Here is a 19,252-nt window from a genome sequence, read left to right on the forward strand (position 1 = left end):
ATAAGACAATCTTTCCAAAAATATAAAATACTTTCAATATAAATCTATTTCAATGCAAATTTGAAGAAAGCCATCCTTGCATATATAGTTTCTAAAATAATAAATAAGTTTACTTTTAAATAATTCACATTAGTCATATTTACAAAATAACAAAAATCAATCTAACAAGTAATAGTATAAGTTAGAGATCTCTTAATTACCTCAAACTTTTGAGAATTAAAAGGTTACCCCCTAAATACTTGCTTTTGAGTTTATCACGAGCTTAACAACCATTTGACAAGGTCAAACAACAATCAAAAGTAAATCCACAATCACTAAACATCCACTTAAAAGCCACTTACAACTCCTAATCTCACACTTTCCTCATTAAAATTTCCCAAATGCAAGCTTAAAATGACAACCAAAGAGTTTATTAACTTTCATTAACTCTATTTAGCTCCCATTAATTTAAATAACAATTAATCTAACACTCAAAAATCCAAATTCATCCTTAAAGTGGCTAGGGTTTGTTTGAAACCCTAGCTCCAAACCTATAACCTTATCATATCCTCAAAAACTAGATTTAGAAGTATTAAAAAATTTCCATTAGTCTCATTAGAACCAATGGGTTCGATCCTACCATCAAGAGGTTCGAAATCATTATCCCCAAAGCGAAACTTAAGCAGAAAATCACATGGGAGAGAAGAGGGAAGGAAGGAAAGCGATTACCTTAGAGTGTGGAAGCTTAAATTCCCTTAGAATGGTCTTAAAAGCTTGCCCTAGTAGACCAAAATATTCCCTCCCATTGCTCCTTTTTTGTCTCCTTTTTCCTTCTCTTCTATAGTTTGCAAATTGTGAATTGATTGTTTAAAATTTTAGATCATTCACTATAGCAAATGGTGCCTTTTGCCAACGAATGGCATAAAATGGGCCAATCTAAAATACTTTTTAAATTTTAGCACAAGTGGCTCAAATAACTTCTAGGCCTGATCTAAAAGCTGTATCTAAAATTGATAGGCGTGTTAGCTATCACTAGCCGTTATTAAATTAACTAACATTCAGTTTTACTTAAATGCCTTTAATTAACTAGCTTAATTTTAAAATTAAAAATTTAAGATGTTTAGACAGAATTTAAAAAAATAATTAATTTTATAGTAATAAAGCTTTTGGGTTTAAGTATATATAAGTGAAGCCCACCCGAGCTCTAGAGTACAAGCTCAAAATTTTTTTTATTGTTTTAAAATTTAGATAAAAATTAAAATGAAGATAATTTTTTAAAATAAAAAATAATTTAAGAGTACTACATATAATTTTTTTAATTAGAGTAGATAAAGAATTTGAAAAAAAAAAAAAAAGAGAGAGAGAGAGAGATAGAGAGGAGGATGAAAGTAAATAAACCGAGCGAAGAACTCTCACTGAAACGCCAACTCTTCGATTACTGATCTAAGAATCCTACCTTCATCTTTTGACCACTCCTTTAAGGCCTTACAGTGTTCTGGTTTGTTACCAGACGCTCTCCTTTCTCTCTCCTACGAAATCAACCGATTTGGCTTCTCTTCTCTTTCTTTCCCCTCTTCTCTCTTCTCTTCTCCTTTCTTTTCCTTTTTTTTTTCCTCCTTACTTTTTTTTATTTACCAGGCCCTTCGTCTCGCACTGCCATGCATGACAACCCAATAAAACCCTAATCCACCACACTTCACTGTGCAGGTGCTTCCTTCGACAACCCTTTTTTTTTTTGGTCTTACTGTGTGTGTATTTATGGGTTGATGATAATTGACGGGTTTGAGTTGTTGAAAGGTTGTTTTTTCATAATACTGTGGATCTGTTTGTTTGGCTGCAGGGAAAATTTGAAAGAGAGGAGTTTGTTTGTTTCTTTTCCTTTTCCTTTTTAATTTTTTGGGTTTTCTGATTGTGTCTGTTGAGCAATTAAGAATTGGGATATATGTCCTTCAATCAATCAAGGTCCGATAAGAGCGACAATCATCACCGTAAATCCGGGCGATCAGGGAGCTTCAATCAGCAGCGAGGTTCCTCAGGCACGTACGTCAAGGGTGTTGGCGGCGGGCCCGCGCCTTCTCCCGTGATCACTTCGGGTTCCTCACCGCCCTCTGATCGGAGGTAGGCTAGGTTTTCCAAGTTTTAGTTTCTTGTCTTTGTTGTTGGATTGTGGGAATGTGAGCGGCGTCATTTCTACGTTTCTATGTAGAATTGTGTTGTCTGGACTGTGACGAATGCGTCAGATTGGGAAAACGGAGTTCTGTGACTTGTGTTTTTCTATCGTCCTCATCAGTGTGCTCTTTCTGTTCTATTAACTCTGCTTCTTGCTTGTCCTAGTTTTAAGAGGTCTGATTATCCACATGGTGGGCAATCTAGGGTAAACCCTCCCCCTGTGAATTCAGCCGAGTCTAATAGTGCTTCTACAGGCGGGACGATACCAAATGGTGCCCATACACAGCAATCACCGGGTATGTTTGACATTTTGTTGGGGTGGGGAAACGTTGGTTTTGTCCTGCCTTGCCTTTATTGATTGGTTATGTTATCTGGTGGAATTTTGCGTATGAATGCATGTATTGGCCTTACTTTAAAAGGTCCTTCTGAGATTCCATTGCCATTGTATAATTTTATGTCAGCATGTGAGTGTTTGGTGTATTATGATTGCGAATATTCTTTATGAACTTCATTCATGTGGTATAACAGAAGCATCTGATGCACCAGTTACAAATGCAGCTGCCAAGTTATCTGAACTGTCATCTGTTCAGAAGAGCACCAGAGTTGTTCCGAAAGCTCCAACTCCTCGACCTGCCACCGTGAGTTCTGATACAGCAGCTCCTACAACCCCTGCCAAGGGTATGTTACTGCTGCCTGCTTTGTACTCGTTACATAAGACAAGGAAGAAATCCTAATATGCTCACATTGCAGCTTGAAAAATTTAAATTATTTACTTTCTCACGTGTGACTTTTAAGACTGAACTGATTGAATTTTGATTTTTTTAATTATGATTATAATTAATGCAGCCCCTGGAGATTCATCCAAGCCGTTTGCTGTCCAATTTGGGTCCATTAGTCCCGGTTTCATGAATGGGATTTCTGTATGTTTCTTATCGGTTTTTTGTTAATGTGTCTGAAGTATTGTACACTGAATGTTGCTTAGATTTTTTAGTCAATGTAGTTAATTGTGTTTATTTTCTGATAACTAGGTTCCTGCTCGCACAAGCTCAGCTCCTCCAAATTTGGATGAGCAGAAAAGAGATCAGGTATGCAGGTTTATTCTTTTCCATGCAATCCCACTTATTTTTGTGCTACAATATGGATTTATTGCCACTGCAAACATCTTGAGAAAGAAAAAGAATATAATTTTAGAAGATGAATCTTGAATGGTAGCTACATTTTGTCTACTATATCTTAATTGGTTCAGCAGGAGCTGGCTTTTGGGAATAAAATCTGGTAATAAAAACAGAGGACGAGCATCTTTGCATATTCTTTCATCTTTTCTTATTCTGTACCGTGGAAATATTAATTTGTTGTCTGACTTTTTTTTTTTCAGGTTCGTCATGATTCTTTTAGACCTGTGCCTTCAGTGCCAACACCTCCAAAGCAGGTACCACCACCGAATAATGGTGGTGTTATGGACCAATCTAATGCTGTAGAGGCTCCTTCAGTGAACAAGGCGAAAAAGGAGGAGCACGTGTCAGCTTTGCCCCCATCAAGCCAGGTGCAAAAGCCATCTGTTGCCATGACTGGGATTTCAATGGCGATGCCATATCATCATCAATCACAGGCACCTGTACAGTTTGGTGTTCCTAATCCACAGATTCAATCTCAGGGATTGACGGCAGCATCTCTTCAGATGCCTATATCAATGCATTTACCAATGGGAAATGTTGCACAAGTACAACAGCAAGTTTTTGTTTCAGGACTTCAACATCCTATTCATGCTCAGGGAATTATGCATCAGGGACAAAACTTAAGTTTCACTTCTCAAATGAGTCCTCAGTTGCCCCATCAGTTAGGTAACACAGGTATTAACATGAACCCACAGTATTCCCAGCAGCAAGGGGGGAAATTTGCTGGTCCTCGCAAAACTACCACTGTCAGGATTACTCATCCTGAGACGCATGAAGAGCTGAGGTTTGACGTTGACAAAAAGGCAGATTCACATTCAGATGTTACCTCATCAAGTGCTAGGTCTTATCCTAATATACTTTCTCAGTCTCAACCTGTTCAATCGTTTACCGCTTCCCTCAACTATTACCACCCATCTAGCACATACAGTGGCAGCTCTCTTTTTATCCCACCTTCAAGTTCTGTTCCTTTATCAAGTAGCCACGTAACTCCTAATTCTCAGCAGCCAAGATTTAACTATCCAGTGAACCAGGCCCCCCAAAATGCAGGTTTTAACAATCAAATATCTCTTAGTTCCTTGCCTGTTAGTAAGACTGGCACTATTGTTCCTGGCCATGGTGAAATGCCAAATCTGGAACATCCTCGTGATGTCCCTAAAGTGATTTCATCAACTACATTTGGGCTCACTCATGCTAGCATCAAAACCAGTGGTGGCTCTGGTGTTAAAACGGGTGAATTTCCTAGCTCTTCGAGGGCATCTATTGATGCTGGCTCCACTGTGTCTCAGAAAGGGTCTGATAATTATTCTGAGACCTCTTCACAGCATTCAAAGTCATCCAGTGATTCTTTTGTTCCAGGGTCATTGCCAAAACAACCTGCTGCTGGATCTGCCGAGAAGCTTGCATCCACTCCTTTGATGCCTTCTTCAGCTTCTGTGAGTGAGAATTCTGCCTCAGTTGTGTCCAACAATGAAGGCAGAAGGAAGGAATCTCTTAGTAGGTCAAACTCTATGACTGATAATCACAAGAAAACAGGGAAGAGAGGAGAATCACTGCATCAGGTACTTGAATGCTTTAATAGTAAATTGTTTTTTTTTCTATTTTTGTCTTAATTTACTTGAGGTAGTCTATTTTCTTTTTGGTTATTCCCACAGGTGCCTGTAAAATCTCTGATGGTGGTTAATGTACCTTCTCAAGTTGTTGATAGCATTATGCCGGATAGTGAAGTTTCTGATACTGTAGAAAACAAAAAGCCTTTTGCAGAAATAACCAGTGAAGATAGCTCTAGCACACCAGAGGCATTGTCAGTTACAGTTAACAGTGATAATGTTCCTGATGCCAATGAAATGAACATTGACCCTTCTGCTGAAGGTTTTGTTTGCATCTCAGCTGAAGGAGTTGGTGCTTTAGGTGTTGATAGTTTGAAGAACCACGAACATGATAAGTTAGAGGAATCATCACAACAGGATGAACTTTCAAAGACGCAGATTCTTGAAGGGGGTAATAAAAATGAAAAATCTTCTGATGTATTTAAACAAAAAAGTGATGACGATGGGATGAAGTTTAAAGAAACAGAACAGGATGCAGCTCAGGAATCACAAGATGTACCACAAAGACTGGAATGGCAGGATGAATCTACAAATTGTAGCTCAGAATGTGACAGAAAGGGTGATAATTTAGGCATGTCCACCTCAAATAATTTGGATTCTAGAGATATCTATTTAAATAGAAATGATAGTACGGTTAGTAATGAATCTATTTGTGCTAATTCTGCCACATCTGATGAGAATTCTGGTGATCTCCCAGAAGCAACTTCAAAACATAGCAAGGATTGTTCAGAGAATGCAGACAGTGGCTCCGTTTCCCTTCCAACATCAGTTAACAAGGATAGACCTATTTCAGAGCCAAATAAGCTGAAAACTACAACCAAAGGCAAGAAGAAAAGAAAGGAGATTCTTCAGAAAGCAGATGCTGCTGGGTCAACTTCTGATCTCTATAATGCATACAAGAGAACTGAGGAAAAGAAAGAAGTTGTAACTTCAGAGAGCAAAGAAAGCATGTTACCAGGAAGTTTAAAGCAGTTGCCTAATGAGGCTGCTCAATCAGATGCTACAGCGACTGAGAAAGATGAACATGATGAAGCTGAGCCTGATGACTGGGAAGATGCTGCTGACATGTCTTCTCCAAAATTGGAAGTTGCAGATAAAACTCAACTGATCAGTGATGGAAGTGAACTTATGGAGAAAAAATACTCTAGAGATTTCCTTTTAAAATTTGAAGAGCAATGCATTGATGTTCCTGATGGTTTTGAAATTCCAGCAGACGTTGCTGAGGTTTTGATGAATTCTAATATTACTGGTTCTCGTGTTGAACGTGATTCACATCTTAGTCCAGGAAGAATTATAGATAGACCTGGTGGGATGTCTCGAGTGGATAGACGTGGGTCTGGGAAGTTTGAAGAAGAGCGGTGGAGTAAAGTCCCTGGACCATTTAATTCAGGACATGACATTCGTATGGATGGATTTGGAGGTAATGCAGGTTTTCGACCTGGTCAAGGAGGCAATTTTGGTGTTTTGAGGAACCCACGTGCTCAGATGCCTCTGCAATATGCTGGCGGGATCCTTTCTGGACCAATGCAATCCTTGGGAAATCAGGGAGTTATGCAGAGAAATAGCCCTGATGGTGAGAGGTGGCACCGAGCAACTAACTACCAGCAGAGGGGTTTAATTCCTTCTCCTCAAACCCCACTGCAGATGATGCATAAAGCTGAGAAAAAGTATGAGGTGGGTAAGGTGACAGATGAGGAACAAGCAAAGCAAAGACAGTTGAAAGCCATTTTGAACAAGTTAACTCCTCAGAATTTTGAGAAACTTTTTGAGCAGGTAAAAGCAGTTAATATTGACAATGCTGGCACTCTTACTGGTGTAATCTCTCAAATATTTGAGAAAGCTCTAATGGAGCCTACCTTTTGTGAAATGTATGCCAATTTCTGCTTACATCTAGCTGCTGAGTTGCCTGATTTCAGTGAAGACAATGAAAAGATAACTTTTAAGAGATTATTGTTAAACAAGTGCCAAGAGGAATTTGAGAGGGGTGAAAGAGAGCAAGAAGAGGCTAATAAGGATGATGAGGGCGAGGTGAAGCAATCTAATGAAGAGAGGGAAGAGAAACGAATTAAGGCGAGAAGACGCATGTTAGGTAATATACGGTTGATTGGAGAGTTATATAAGAAAAAAATGTTGACAGAGAGGATAATGCATGCGTGCATCACGAAGTTACTGGGATCGTATAAGGACCCTGACGAAGAAGATATAGAAGCTTTGTGCAAGCTGATGAGTACTATAGGGGCGATAATTGATCATCCCAAAGCCAAGGAACACATTGATGCTTATTTTGAAAGGATGAAATTGTTATCAAACAACATGAATTTATCTTCTCGAGTGAGATTCATGTTGAAGGATGCTATTGATCTTAGAAAGAACAAATGGCAACAGAAGCGGAAAATTGAAGGTCCAAAGAAGATTGAGGAGGTGCACAGAGATGCTGCCCAAGAGAGGCAGGCCCAAACTGGTAGGCTAGGTCGTGGTCCAGGTAATGTACCGTCATCTAGAAGGATGCCTGTGGATTTTAGTCCAAGAGGGCCGTCATCTATGTTTTCTCCCCCCAACACCCCTATGGGGCTGCGTGGGCCTTCTGCACAGGTTCGCAGTGGTGGCTCTCAGGATGTTCGTCGTGATGATAGATTATCACATGAGAGTAGAAATTTGTCAGTTCATTTGCCTCAAAGACCTTTAGGTGGTGATTCTATAACTTTGGGTCCACAAGGTGGTCTTGCAAGAGGAATGTCCTTTAGAGGGCCAGCTGGAATTCCAAGTTCTTCTGTTCCTGATGCACTCCCAGTTGCTGCTGATTCTCGAAGAATGATTTCTGGCCTTAATGGTTATGCTAATTCATCAGACCGTGCTCAGTACAGCACTAGAGAAGATCTCATGCCAAGATATGCAACAGACAGATTTTCTGGTCCAACTGCTCATGATCAATCAGCTGCTCAGGAGCGTATTATTAATTATGGTAATAAGGAGCTGAGAAATGCAGATTGGAATCTTGAGAGACCTGTTGCAACTTTAACTGCTGGTGTGCAAGGATCTGCAGTCCCAGAAGAACGACTGCGGGACATGTCCATGGCAGCAATTAAAGAATACTACAGGTATTTTTTTTCTCTTTTCATCTAGCTTTTTTTTATCTTTTGCTGCCATTGTATGTCTTTCTCACTTCTGTATGTTGGATGTTGTGCAACAATTATTTTCCATGCTTTCCTTTATTTCTTGGATTTTAATGAGGGCATACTTTTCCCCATGAGAAGTAGTGGGTGACATTACTCATTCTGTGTCAATGTTTTACGTTGGATTCATAGAGCTAAAAGCTTATCTTGAATTACTTATCGCAATAGATTATTGAACATTTAAGCTTTATCCTATTACAATTACAAGTGGAGATAAATATTGTGCAGGGATTATAATGATGGTTAATGGCCAAAATTTAGTTCTTAGCTAAGCTGAGTTGTAACTTAGTGAGAACAAAATGTGTGTTCAATATGGAGCCATAGATATTTCAATTTTTACGTCTGCTGCTACAAGTATATGATTTACACGTTTGACATAATACTTGGCACGTCATATAGATAAAAAACTGGCAGTAATGTGTTCTAGTTAAGATTATGAGGACCTGATACAGATGTCACAATTTATGAAGGCATCTTCCATTTCAGACAATGCTTGGCTTATGAAGTTCAGCCTTATATATCTCGTTGCCATTTTGAACTATATAATAATTTCTGCTACACATTGTTTAAATCTACAATGGTGCACGCAATGGAACCCAGAACCTGCTAATAGTGTTCTGCTTTCCATTTATAATTAATTATGGTTGCAAAACACTGTTTAGATAACGTTATAGTTAATTTTAATATTGAAAAGCAAGCAATTTGTCTATGCCAAACCTATGATTTATATCTGGATGCTAGCTACTTGGTGGTGTGCGATCATTTCTTGGCTTATTACTTTCTGTACTGATTATAGTTGATTGGTTGGGACTGCTTTACTTCCATTTGTCTGAAGAAGGTTGCAGAAGTTACTGCTGCTTATGACTTTTTCAACCAGGGTGACATCATTTAGATATTAGTTACAATTTTTGGACCTGTACAAAAAAGGGGACAAATTACAGGCACAAAATTCTGACATGCACCCAACATTTTTTTTGTAGTTTTTGGTTTCAGAGTTATATGATTACTGTTCCAATGTTTATCTTTTTGATTTTATTACTGAGAGTAGCCAAATTTTTTTGAGTGTGTTGAGCAACATACATGGTTTTCTTAGTCTGGCAATGTTACAGTGATCAAGTTGTTTTCATTCCATCAATTTTGTTGTTTATCTGACTGAACGCTTTGATTTCCAGTGCTAGAGATGTAAAAGAAGTTGCGCTATGTGTCAAAGATCTAAACTCTCCAAGCTATCATCCCTCGATGATTTCTCTATGGGTCACAGACTCGTTTGAGAGAAAGGACACAGAAAGAGATCATTTGGCCAAATTACTAGTGAACCTAACAAAGTCTCAGGATGGCACCTTGAGTCAGTCTCAACTTATCCTAGGGTGAGAATTAATTGGAAGTCTTTTGATTAGCAGAGAAAATTGATGTTGCATAGAATCTCACCGTTATTTCTTCCATTGCTAGGTTTGAATCTGTTTTAAGTGGTCTGGAAGATGCTGTTAATGATGCCCCCAGAGCACCTGAATTTCTAGGCCGCATTTTTGCCAGAGTTGTGACGGAAAATGTCATCTCTTTGAAAGAGATCGGCTGGCTATTACATGAAGGTGGAGAGGAGCCAGGCCAACTTTTAGAAAATGGACTTGCAGCACATGTTCTTGGAAGCACCTTGGAGGCAATAAAAATGGAGAAGGGGGATGCTGTTCTGAGTGAGTTACGCTCAAACTCTAACTTGAGGCTGGAGACTTTCCGGTCACCTAATGCCATTATATCAAGAAAGTTAGAAAATTTTATTTAGGGTATAGTGATTCTCATTGTATCTTTTATTGTAGGCTTGGGGGGGGGTTCTTTTTTGTTTTTTTCCTAGTACTACTAGAGTTTGAATTTGCTGAAATTATTCTCTCTATGGGGTGGTTGGGTAGTCATAATTTATATACACTGATCTTTCCTTTTTGTTTTAATGGTAACACGCTCCAACATCATTGCTATTATGAAAGGTTCAATTGGGCATATCTCAAAACTTAGGCTGCTGAGTCCCTTTGTCCCTGATGAGAAGTTTTAATTCTCATAATTGCATTGTATGATTTGATCTGTCCATTAAAATATATATACGAGCAAATTGATATTCACCATTATCACCTTATGCATGCGTGGTATAGTTTACTCAAGTTGGGTCTTGGTGAATGTAGTGAATGTGATATTGTAATTGGGGTGTCTATAGTAGGTGTGCTATTGTTTATTGGGAGTGTTGGTTAAACTTTGTTATATACAACAACAACAACAAGCCTTATCTTACTAGGTGAGGTAGGTTACATGAATTATATGAGGTCATTAAACTATGCAAGGATAAAATTTATCCCCAGCTCTTCATTGCTATTATTGGCTCTCCCTGAATGAAAATGAAGAAATTTGTTTACTTAGTCCAATTACTATTTATTTGTTTATTTATTATTTGAGAAATTTTATTTACATGTATTTAAAGTTATGCTGACATTGCTTAATTGAAATGTTAATATATTGAGATCTTGGTAAAATAAAAATACCTTGTCGAGATATATCTGACTTTGTAAATTTATTGACATTAATCTTTTTTATATTTATTATTTGTTTATCCTTTTAGAGGGCGTGAAAGTGAACGGACATATCATCATCATCATGAGAATCAATCCAAGTTCCTTTTTTTTTTTGGTGGTTGGTCAATATTTCAATTGTTGATGTCTAAAGTGTTTTTTTTGGGGGGGGGGGGGGCGCTAAATAGTGAGTTTGCTTTTGTTAATTGGGCATGTGGCTACCCCACACACGTGCGCGCACACATTCATTTCTTCATCGCAATTATGGATTTTTCATGGGTTTTATGATATTTTTGGTCCCAAAGTTTTTTTCCAGAGTACTGGTCACGTCTAAATTTCAAGTTGGCAAAGTGTCATTTTTGAAATCCACTTTAGATTCCAAGTGTCTGCAATGTCACTCCTAAAATCTAGAAATCGCAACAATTACCTATCTCTTAACCTTTTGTAAATTAGAACCCTAGTAAATAAGGAAGACTGCAAAGAAGGCCCTTCGAAATTACAAATATGTTTCCTTTAAGAAAATTATACCAATTAAGTCTATAAATTTTGTTGATCATGGATAAATGTCAAATGGGATTTGAATACACTGCAACAACTTTAGCCCCCGCAAGATGCTACAACAATTTCCTCCATTCCCATATCCTTATAAACTATTTGGGAAAGATAGAACCTTGGGCCACTACAGTATAAGGAAAGGATTCAATTTACTTTTGTTGAATCCAATTCAAATTCAACACCTTGAAGTCTTTCCTTGATCTTCTCTTTGGAAGCTTACGCTTCCTTCAAAGCAAGTTGTCTTTTTTTTCCGAAGCTTCTTCAAGGAGTGATTCCTATTAGGGATATTCCATGGAAACATAATTTATATGTAAATTGTCTGTACAACTTTGGATGCCAAGAAGAGGAAACTATCCCTAATCTTTTCTTTGATTTTCCCTTTTCAAGGGCTTTTTGGTGCGAAACTTTATCCTTTAGATATGGTTTTCTAGATAATAATAGCTGCTTGCAAGTCCTCGAGGACTTATTAAAACAATTTATCCTTAACATGGAGTTTGACTTGCTGGAGAAATTTTCAAGAATGTTTGTATCTGGAACAAAGCAAACTCACATGTATCAGAAGTTAGTGGCTTTGAATTCCGATCCAAGCAAAAAGGTGGTCTCTTGGTTATTTCCTCTTAGAATCCCATCCAATCCTGGGGAACTGGATGGTGTTTAATCTGCACGAAAAACAAGCAACGACAGTTCACTGTGTTGGAAATTTTAATTCTACACAATAGACAACAACTTGTTTTGTTAACCTGGTACAAGTAAAGATCCATGAATATGGATGATTTTGATTTTCTTATCTCCGAAGATGAACGTCAATGGACCCAAGATTTTTAATTTGATCTTCTGGCCGAAATTCTTTGTTTTTTTTTTTTTTTTAAAAAGGTTCTGGCTAAAGGTTTATCTTCGATGGTTATAATTGATATAGACTTCTTCTTCAACAAATTCAAGACGGTTCACAAAACTCTTCTTCGAGGTAATCCTTTACAGGCTGACACATATTTACTTCTAACTTCAGTTAGATGTTTGGTCATTTTCTTTATTTTTTTTTTTCTTGCTTGCTTTATATGTTTGCTACTATTTGCCTTTTTTTTTTAAAAAAAAAAGGCTAGGGTTATCATTTTTATATCCATCTAAAAGAAATTAAAATACTCCCTCCATTCTAAATTATAAGACTTTTTTTAGAAGATTTGCTATTTTAAAATATAAAACACTTTAAAAAGATTAATGTTTCATTAAATAAGCTTATTTCAATATTATCCTTTATCTCTCTTTATTTAATACTAATTAAGTGTGGATTTAATGTTATTAAATGAAGGGTATTTTTAAAAGTTTATATTTTTATTTTAAAAAAATAAGATTGTAAAGTGTATTTAATAAGTTTTATTAATATGTAATTTTATTTAAAAATATTTTATAATTTTGGATAGAAGAGGTACAATTTTGACCAACCTTGGGCATTGGCCGATTGTCAAATTTACAAATCTTCTTATATAATTAACAAGTCAACTTTACATATTTAAAAGTGAATAATTTTTAACATTACTTGAGTTGTAACATTTTGGAGAATGATTTTTAAATTTTGAAAGAAAACTTGTAAATAATCACATTATTTCATTTTACAACTCAATTAGTGTTAAAAACGAAAAAGAAAAATATAGTGAGAGCATCTATGTAAGGGATGAACAAGAATTTCACCAAAGATGATGCATTCTGGGCAATCAATCTGGAAATTTTTGAAGAATCGTTGACCCTTGAAACTTGAAAGTGGCTTGACTATCCTTCTTCTTCTTATTTTATGCAAGCTGACTATTCTTGTTTATTCATGAGTTTTGTTGTACCAAACGAGAATAAATAGAATAATTAGTCATTAAGTTGTCTCATCAGCTATTGTATTTTAATGCTTCATGACAAGTCAACGAGATATATTTTCTCACATGTCAAGAAACTAAAATAAATCACAAATATTGATATCATGTCAACGATGAGTATGGATGGATACAAACCATCAAAGTCAACCCAAATTATTGCTTTCACTTTAGTTTTCAGTGAGCTAAATTATTCATAAAAATGTCATATAATTAGTACTCTCTCTATTTAAAAATATAAAAAAATTTTAATTAAATTTTATTCTTTAATAAAGTAGTTAGTTACTTTTTAACTAATTCTATCTTTTTATATTTATCCCTATTAAACACTCTATAATAAATATAAAATCATTACCAATATGGATATTTTGAAAAAAAAATAATGACTATATCTCGAAAGACTAAAAATGTCTTGTATTTTTAAACATCTATTTTTTCAAAAAAATACTTTACATTTTTTAACGGAATGAGTATATTATAAATGAAAGGCGTAAAAAATTTCATAAGTGATATTTTTGTAAATAAATAATAGTTTTTTTTAAAAATTTTTACATTAGTTATTATTTTAGGCCATATAAATTTTCCAGAAAAGCACCCCATATTATAGGCAATACATGTGATGGTGTAACATAAATTTTGACAAGGGCTATCCGTTCTGGCAATGTGAGATATTTTATGGGGAAGACTTTTTTTTTTAATGTAATTTACGGAAAAGGTTTAAATACTTAACATTATATTCTTAATATATTTTTCAATAAAACTGTAATTATTTTATTGAAAATATTTTGGTTTATGAATTTTTCCATTAATTAAAAGAATAATAATTACATCACAGCTGAGCAGAAGAAACATTTAATTGATGGGACATCGTTTTTCTTAGGAGATGGGCCCATCAAACCTCCCCCTGCAAGACTCATCGGGCCCAAGTTCACGGCAACCCATGTATCAACTAATCCCCAAATGAGGTAATGATACTTTTCACTTGTAATATCATTTACTTCAAAGCAAAGGTTGTTAAATTTATAAATTTAAATAAATTAGTGACGGAAAAATAAATTGAGATTACAAATTTAAATTGTAAATTCATAAAAATTTATGTTTATTAATAAATAGCCATTAAAAATTTATTATTAAAATATTAAAATATAAAATATGACTATAATTTAATTTAAATATATTTAAAATATAAATAATTGAAATTAAACACATCTATAGTGATAAATTATCATAAAAAATATAAAAATTTTAACATATAAAAATTTATTTTTGGTATTTTATATTTTTATTAATATTAGTTTTTGCTTTTTAAGTTTTTTTTTTTGTTGAACCAAGTTTCATAACTTTTATGAACTGAATTTTTTATGGTATATATTTAACTTGCAAAACTTTAAAAAAAAATTGATGAACTTAACAAGTTTAACCAAATCTACACCTAGCTCGAGTTTATAAATTTGTTAATATAATTTTGTAATCTAAAAACATAAAAATAGTAAACTCAAAGGTAAATTCGCATGTTTAACTAAATTTATATCTAATTTAAGTTTATAAATGAGTTGAAAAATCTTGCAAGTTAAAAATATAAAAATATTAAATTTTAAGAGTCAACTTGAAAGTTTGACAACCATGCACCATGCTTCAAAGTTAGAGACTGATTAACACATTTTATTAGGAATGACAAGGGGCCATTTGTTTTGCCTCTAAAATCATGTTTTATTTTTATAAAATTTTTACAAGATAAATCTCTTTTTATAAACATTTAAACTGTCTACAAATTATTTATTTTTAAATATTAAACAATATTAAACAAACGGGCCGAGATTTGGTAGAATAATAATTAATATTATAAGTATAGACTTTTAGTATTAGTTAATTAATTAATGTTTGAAATGGTGTTACATAAAGAGAGAGAAAGTTAATCATCTATCCCTATAACTTTTATTTTTTAACTCGATCCCCAATTTTAAGTTGATGTGATTCAATGCCTATAAGTTTAACTTGGATGCAACTCAATATCTAAATTCTAATTTATTGTAATTTAGTCTCTATAAATGAAGAAGAAGGAACAAGTAAGGTGCATAAAGAATGAAGAAAAAAGAGTTTTTGGTTATCAATGGTAATATTAAAGATAGATAAGAGACATACTTTTGCAAACTTTTTAATAATGAAGGGGGCTTGCCTAGTACTCCCTCCATCCTTATATATAAAGTATTTTCTATAAGCTTATTTTGTTCCTAAATATAAAGGATGGCAATGATATTTAATTAATTAGACAATTTTATCCTTATTTTGGAAAATGAAATAGATCATTAAGTGTATGTTCCCTATTGCCATCATGATATTAATTATAATATTATTAGGGATAAAATTGAAAAGTCCTTGTCTTTTTATGTGAGTTCAACTAAATAACAAACATTTATTGGTATGTGAGATTCGGTTAAAAACACCTTATATAAGGACAGAAGGAGTAACTTGAAAGATTTAGTAACTTATGAAAGAGAACAAAATTTATCATTCTATCAAAGTATACAAGATATTGAAGTAAAGGAAACTTTCAAGAAGATGATAAATGGTATAATTAATGGACTTGATTGTATTCCTACTGAGTGTGAAAAAGATTAGGTGAAAAGGGAGTATGGTGGCTAATTAAATTATTTAATGAGATCTTACAGTATAATAAAATACTTGATGAATGGAGGAGAAGGACCTTAGTACCTATTTACAAAAATAAAAGAGATATTTAGAATTGTGCAAATTATAGATTAAACTTAAGCGTCATATAATGAAATTGTGAAAAAAAGTGATAAAGCATAGTTGAGATTAGAAACTAGTATTTTTTATAATCAATTTGGCTTTATGCTAGGTAGGGTAACTATAAAAATGATTTATCTACAAGAGGATTAATGAAAAGTAGCGATGTAAAGGTAAAAATCTACATATGGTTTTCATTGATTTAGGAAAAAAATTATGATTATGTATCAAGAAAAGTACTTTAGAAAACTTTGGAAAAAGACATGAGTTTGGTTTGCCTATATTAGAACTATGCAAGATATGTATGAAGGGGCAATAACTAGCATAATAATGTTTAGCGATAAAACAAAAGGCTTTCCTATAATGATTGAACTACATTAGAGATTATCTTTGAATCCTTATTTGTTTAATTTGATCCTAAATGTTTTGATTGAGCCTATTCAAGAGAAAAATTTCTAAATGCATATGATTTTTGGTAAGAGATTAATTACAAATTTGAGTTATGGAGGAAAACACTAGAGTTAAGAGGTTTTTTGCTTGAGTAAGAGTAAGACAAAATATTTACATTTGTAATTTTGATAAGAGATCAGTCAGTAATAATTTGAAAGTAAAATTAGGAGATCAAATTATATATGTAAAAAAAGTTAGATATTTGGGAGCTATTATTCAACATGATAAAAAATTGATAGAGATATTGCACATAAGAAATAAGTTGAGTGGTTTAATAGGAGAAAGGATAATAAAGTTATTTGTGATCAAAAGATAAATTATAAATTTTAAAAAAGAAGTTTTATCAAACTATTATAAGACTAGTTATGTTATGTGATAGTAAATGTTAGTCTTTAATCAATAATAGGAACATAAGTTAGAGTAGTAAAGATAAGAATGTTGATATGGATGTGTAGACATACACTTAAAGATAAAATCCGAATGAGCACAAATAAAAAAAAGTGAGTGTAGCATTTATTAAGGAAAAATTGGTAGAAAATCTTTTAAAATAGTTTGCACATGTATATAGAAGATCGTGGGAGACATCAGTAAAAAAAAGTAGAATGTATAATTTTGAGCTTTATAAAAGAGATTAAAGAACACAATACTTATGGAAGTTATTAACCAAAACCTTTTGGTTAATAACATTCTTAAAAGTTCGATAAATGAAAAAGCACAATGATATTGTGTAATCTACATAGCTAACCATATCTAATGGGATAAGATTTGTTATTGCTGCTGCAACAATTTAGTCTCTATAATTTTAATAATTTAAAACATTAGTCTTTCAATTTCAAAATAACTTAATAAGTGAACATAGTTAATCCCTCCTTAGTCAAATGCATAAGATATGAGTATTCCAAGGGAATGAAATTAACTACAAGCTTTACTGATAGGATTTGGCACTTGCATCAGTCACTGGTGAGGCCTGTACCGATCCACAACATGCTTCACTACTGAAGAAATGGAAGAGTACCAAAGATGTTCACAACTTGCAAGAATGACAAGTTGATTACACATGACCCCCAGAATTGGTTGATTCAGAGATCTCATCCATTTGATGAAGTCAAACTAATTAACGGTTCAGATCATATGGCCATGTTTTCTCAACCACTCAAACTAGCCTCTCATCTTCAGTTAGCCGTAACAAGTATTGGTAATAGGAATCAAAATCAATGTTTTGTTTGTGTCCCCCCCCCCCCCAAAAGGCAAGCCTTATTGCACAAATAAAAAGTATGGAAAAATAACGATACGATAAATGATAATTGGAGAAAATGTATATCAATTAAAAATTAATAATTGTTAAAATTCAAATAAAAAAAACTTAAATAAATTATTATTAATTTAAAATAAGTTATTGTTAAAATCTGAATGGATATTTATTGATAAAAAATTAACTTAAATTAATAAATATTTTTTTTTAATTTTGATATAAAAAAATTTTAATTGATATAAATTTCTTCCAACAAACAAATATTGCCTGACCGCCAGCAAAGACATTTATAAAATGTTGACTAATAATAAAGCCTATGCTAGCTAGTAGTTGCATAAAGACCGGGGAAGATTGTGTTGACTATCAATCCAGCCCTTGATCCTTGTGCATCCGGTAGGTTGAGATTGAGCCAAGCCCATATACAAGATTGAGTTTCGTCTAATCTTAAAGATATTTACTAAAAAATTAATAAAAACAAGAAAATAATTTTATTTGTTAAAAAAATTAGTTTATCATGTCTCCCTCTACATTTATTTCTTTAAAATTACAGGATGATGATAAAAAAATGTTCAAATTATAAAATTCAATTATTATGCATTATTTTTATATAATATTTTAAATTAAGAGATCAATTTAAAATTTTATATAAAAATAATGCATAATAATTGAATTTTATAATTTGAACAATTTTTTTTAGATCAATTTAAAATTTTATATAAAATTAAAAAATTAAATTTTAAATTTTGAAAAAAAAATATCTTGATAAGCTAAGCAAGTGTTGATAAAATTTTAATGGATATAATTGGGACAATCATGAAATAAATGGATTTAGGTCACTCATCAAATCCAAAGAGTGAATCATAGAAGTTAAGTGAAGAAAAGTTTCTTGAGGAAAGATGCCATGGCACAATGGCTAGTTGCCATAGCCAGTTTTGCAGCAGAACTCATACAAAGAAAAATAATATGAACTCATCATGGCCATTTTTGCCGTCAACATGCATAGCTTCGTTTTAAGTTAGATAAAAGAGGGAAGTTGGCTTTTTTCTTTTCTCTCTCTCTCTAGACTTTGTTTTTTATGCATTGTGAAGTTTTGGGGGTGACGTTGGAGAGCTGGAATCGAACTTGGAGCTTGGGAGGAAGATGAATCATCACCATTTTCACACTCATAGAATTTTCCACTTTTTTTCTTCTTCTTTCTCCTATGTATATGATATTGAATCTTTGTTAAATTGATTTGAGGATTTCTTTAGCTATATGTAGCTAAATTTTGATACTCTTAGGTACTATGACTCATTTAATTAAGTTATAGCTTGATTCATCGATTATTTTGTGTTTGATGGATATTTTGAATATTATTAATCCTGGTTGTGCATTGATTTACTTAATGATTGACCATCATTAGGTATTATTTAGGGAAATAAAATGAGCTTGAGAAAAGAATTTTTATTTGCCACCATTAGAATTGATAGCTTAGAATTAATTAAAACCAATTAAATTCTCTAAATTATAAATAAATACTAAAAAACATAAAAACATTAAAATTCAATTTTGATCAAGCTAAGCACTTTAACTTGCTATCAGTAATTATCGAATAATCATTATTGATACCAACGTTGGGGAGTAATTTAAAAAATAATATATTTATTTTAATATTATCTTATTAAAATATTAATGTTTTAATATTTAGTTGTTTAATTACTATTATTATTTATAAATATTTCTCCAAAATTTATTAT

The 19,252-nt window shown here is 33.3% G+C and overlaps 1 protein-coding gene across 7 annotated transcripts; it reads left to right on the forward strand.

The window, feature by feature from the left end:
- The first annotated feature begins 1,438 nt into the window (after positions 1–1,438).
- Positions 1,439–10,214, forward strand: LOC129288033 (eukaryotic translation initiation factor 4G). 7 transcript variants are annotated; one of them, XM_054924351.1, is made up of 11 exons: positions 1,440–1,686; positions 1,820–2,097; positions 2,314–2,444; positions 2,677–2,826; positions 2,995–3,068; positions 3,177–3,233; positions 3,524–4,553; positions 4,680–4,882; positions 4,976–8,028; positions 9,276–9,470; positions 9,553–10,214. In XM_054924351.1, the coding sequence occupies exons 2-11, from the start codon at positions 1,922–1,924 to the stop codon at positions 9,881–9,883; spliced, it is 5,400 nt and encodes a 1,799-aa protein (XP_054780326.1). In that variant the 5' UTR covers positions 1,440–1,686; positions 1,820–1,921; the 3' UTR covers positions 9,884–10,214. The 7 variants fall into 7 exon arrangements, with proteins under 7 accessions (XP_054780321.1, XP_054780322.1, XP_054780323.1 ...); XM_054924346.1 differs by having other exon boundaries at positions 1,439–1,686; positions 3,524–4,882; XM_054924347.1 differs by having other exon boundaries at positions 1,439–1,686; positions 2,695–2,826; positions 3,524–4,882.
- Positions 10,215–19,252: the final 9,038 nt, after the last annotated feature.

The sequence above is a fragment of the Prosopis cineraria genome, unplaced genomic scaffold (assembly GCF_029017545.1).
Source record: "Prosopis cineraria cultivar Desert tree isolate PC_DT_omini unplaced genomic scaffold, ASM2901754v1 PC12, whole genome shotgun sequence".
In the NCBI taxonomy this organism is placed as follows: domain Eukaryota; kingdom Viridiplantae; phylum Streptophyta; class Magnoliopsida; order Fabales; family Fabaceae; genus Prosopis; species Prosopis cineraria.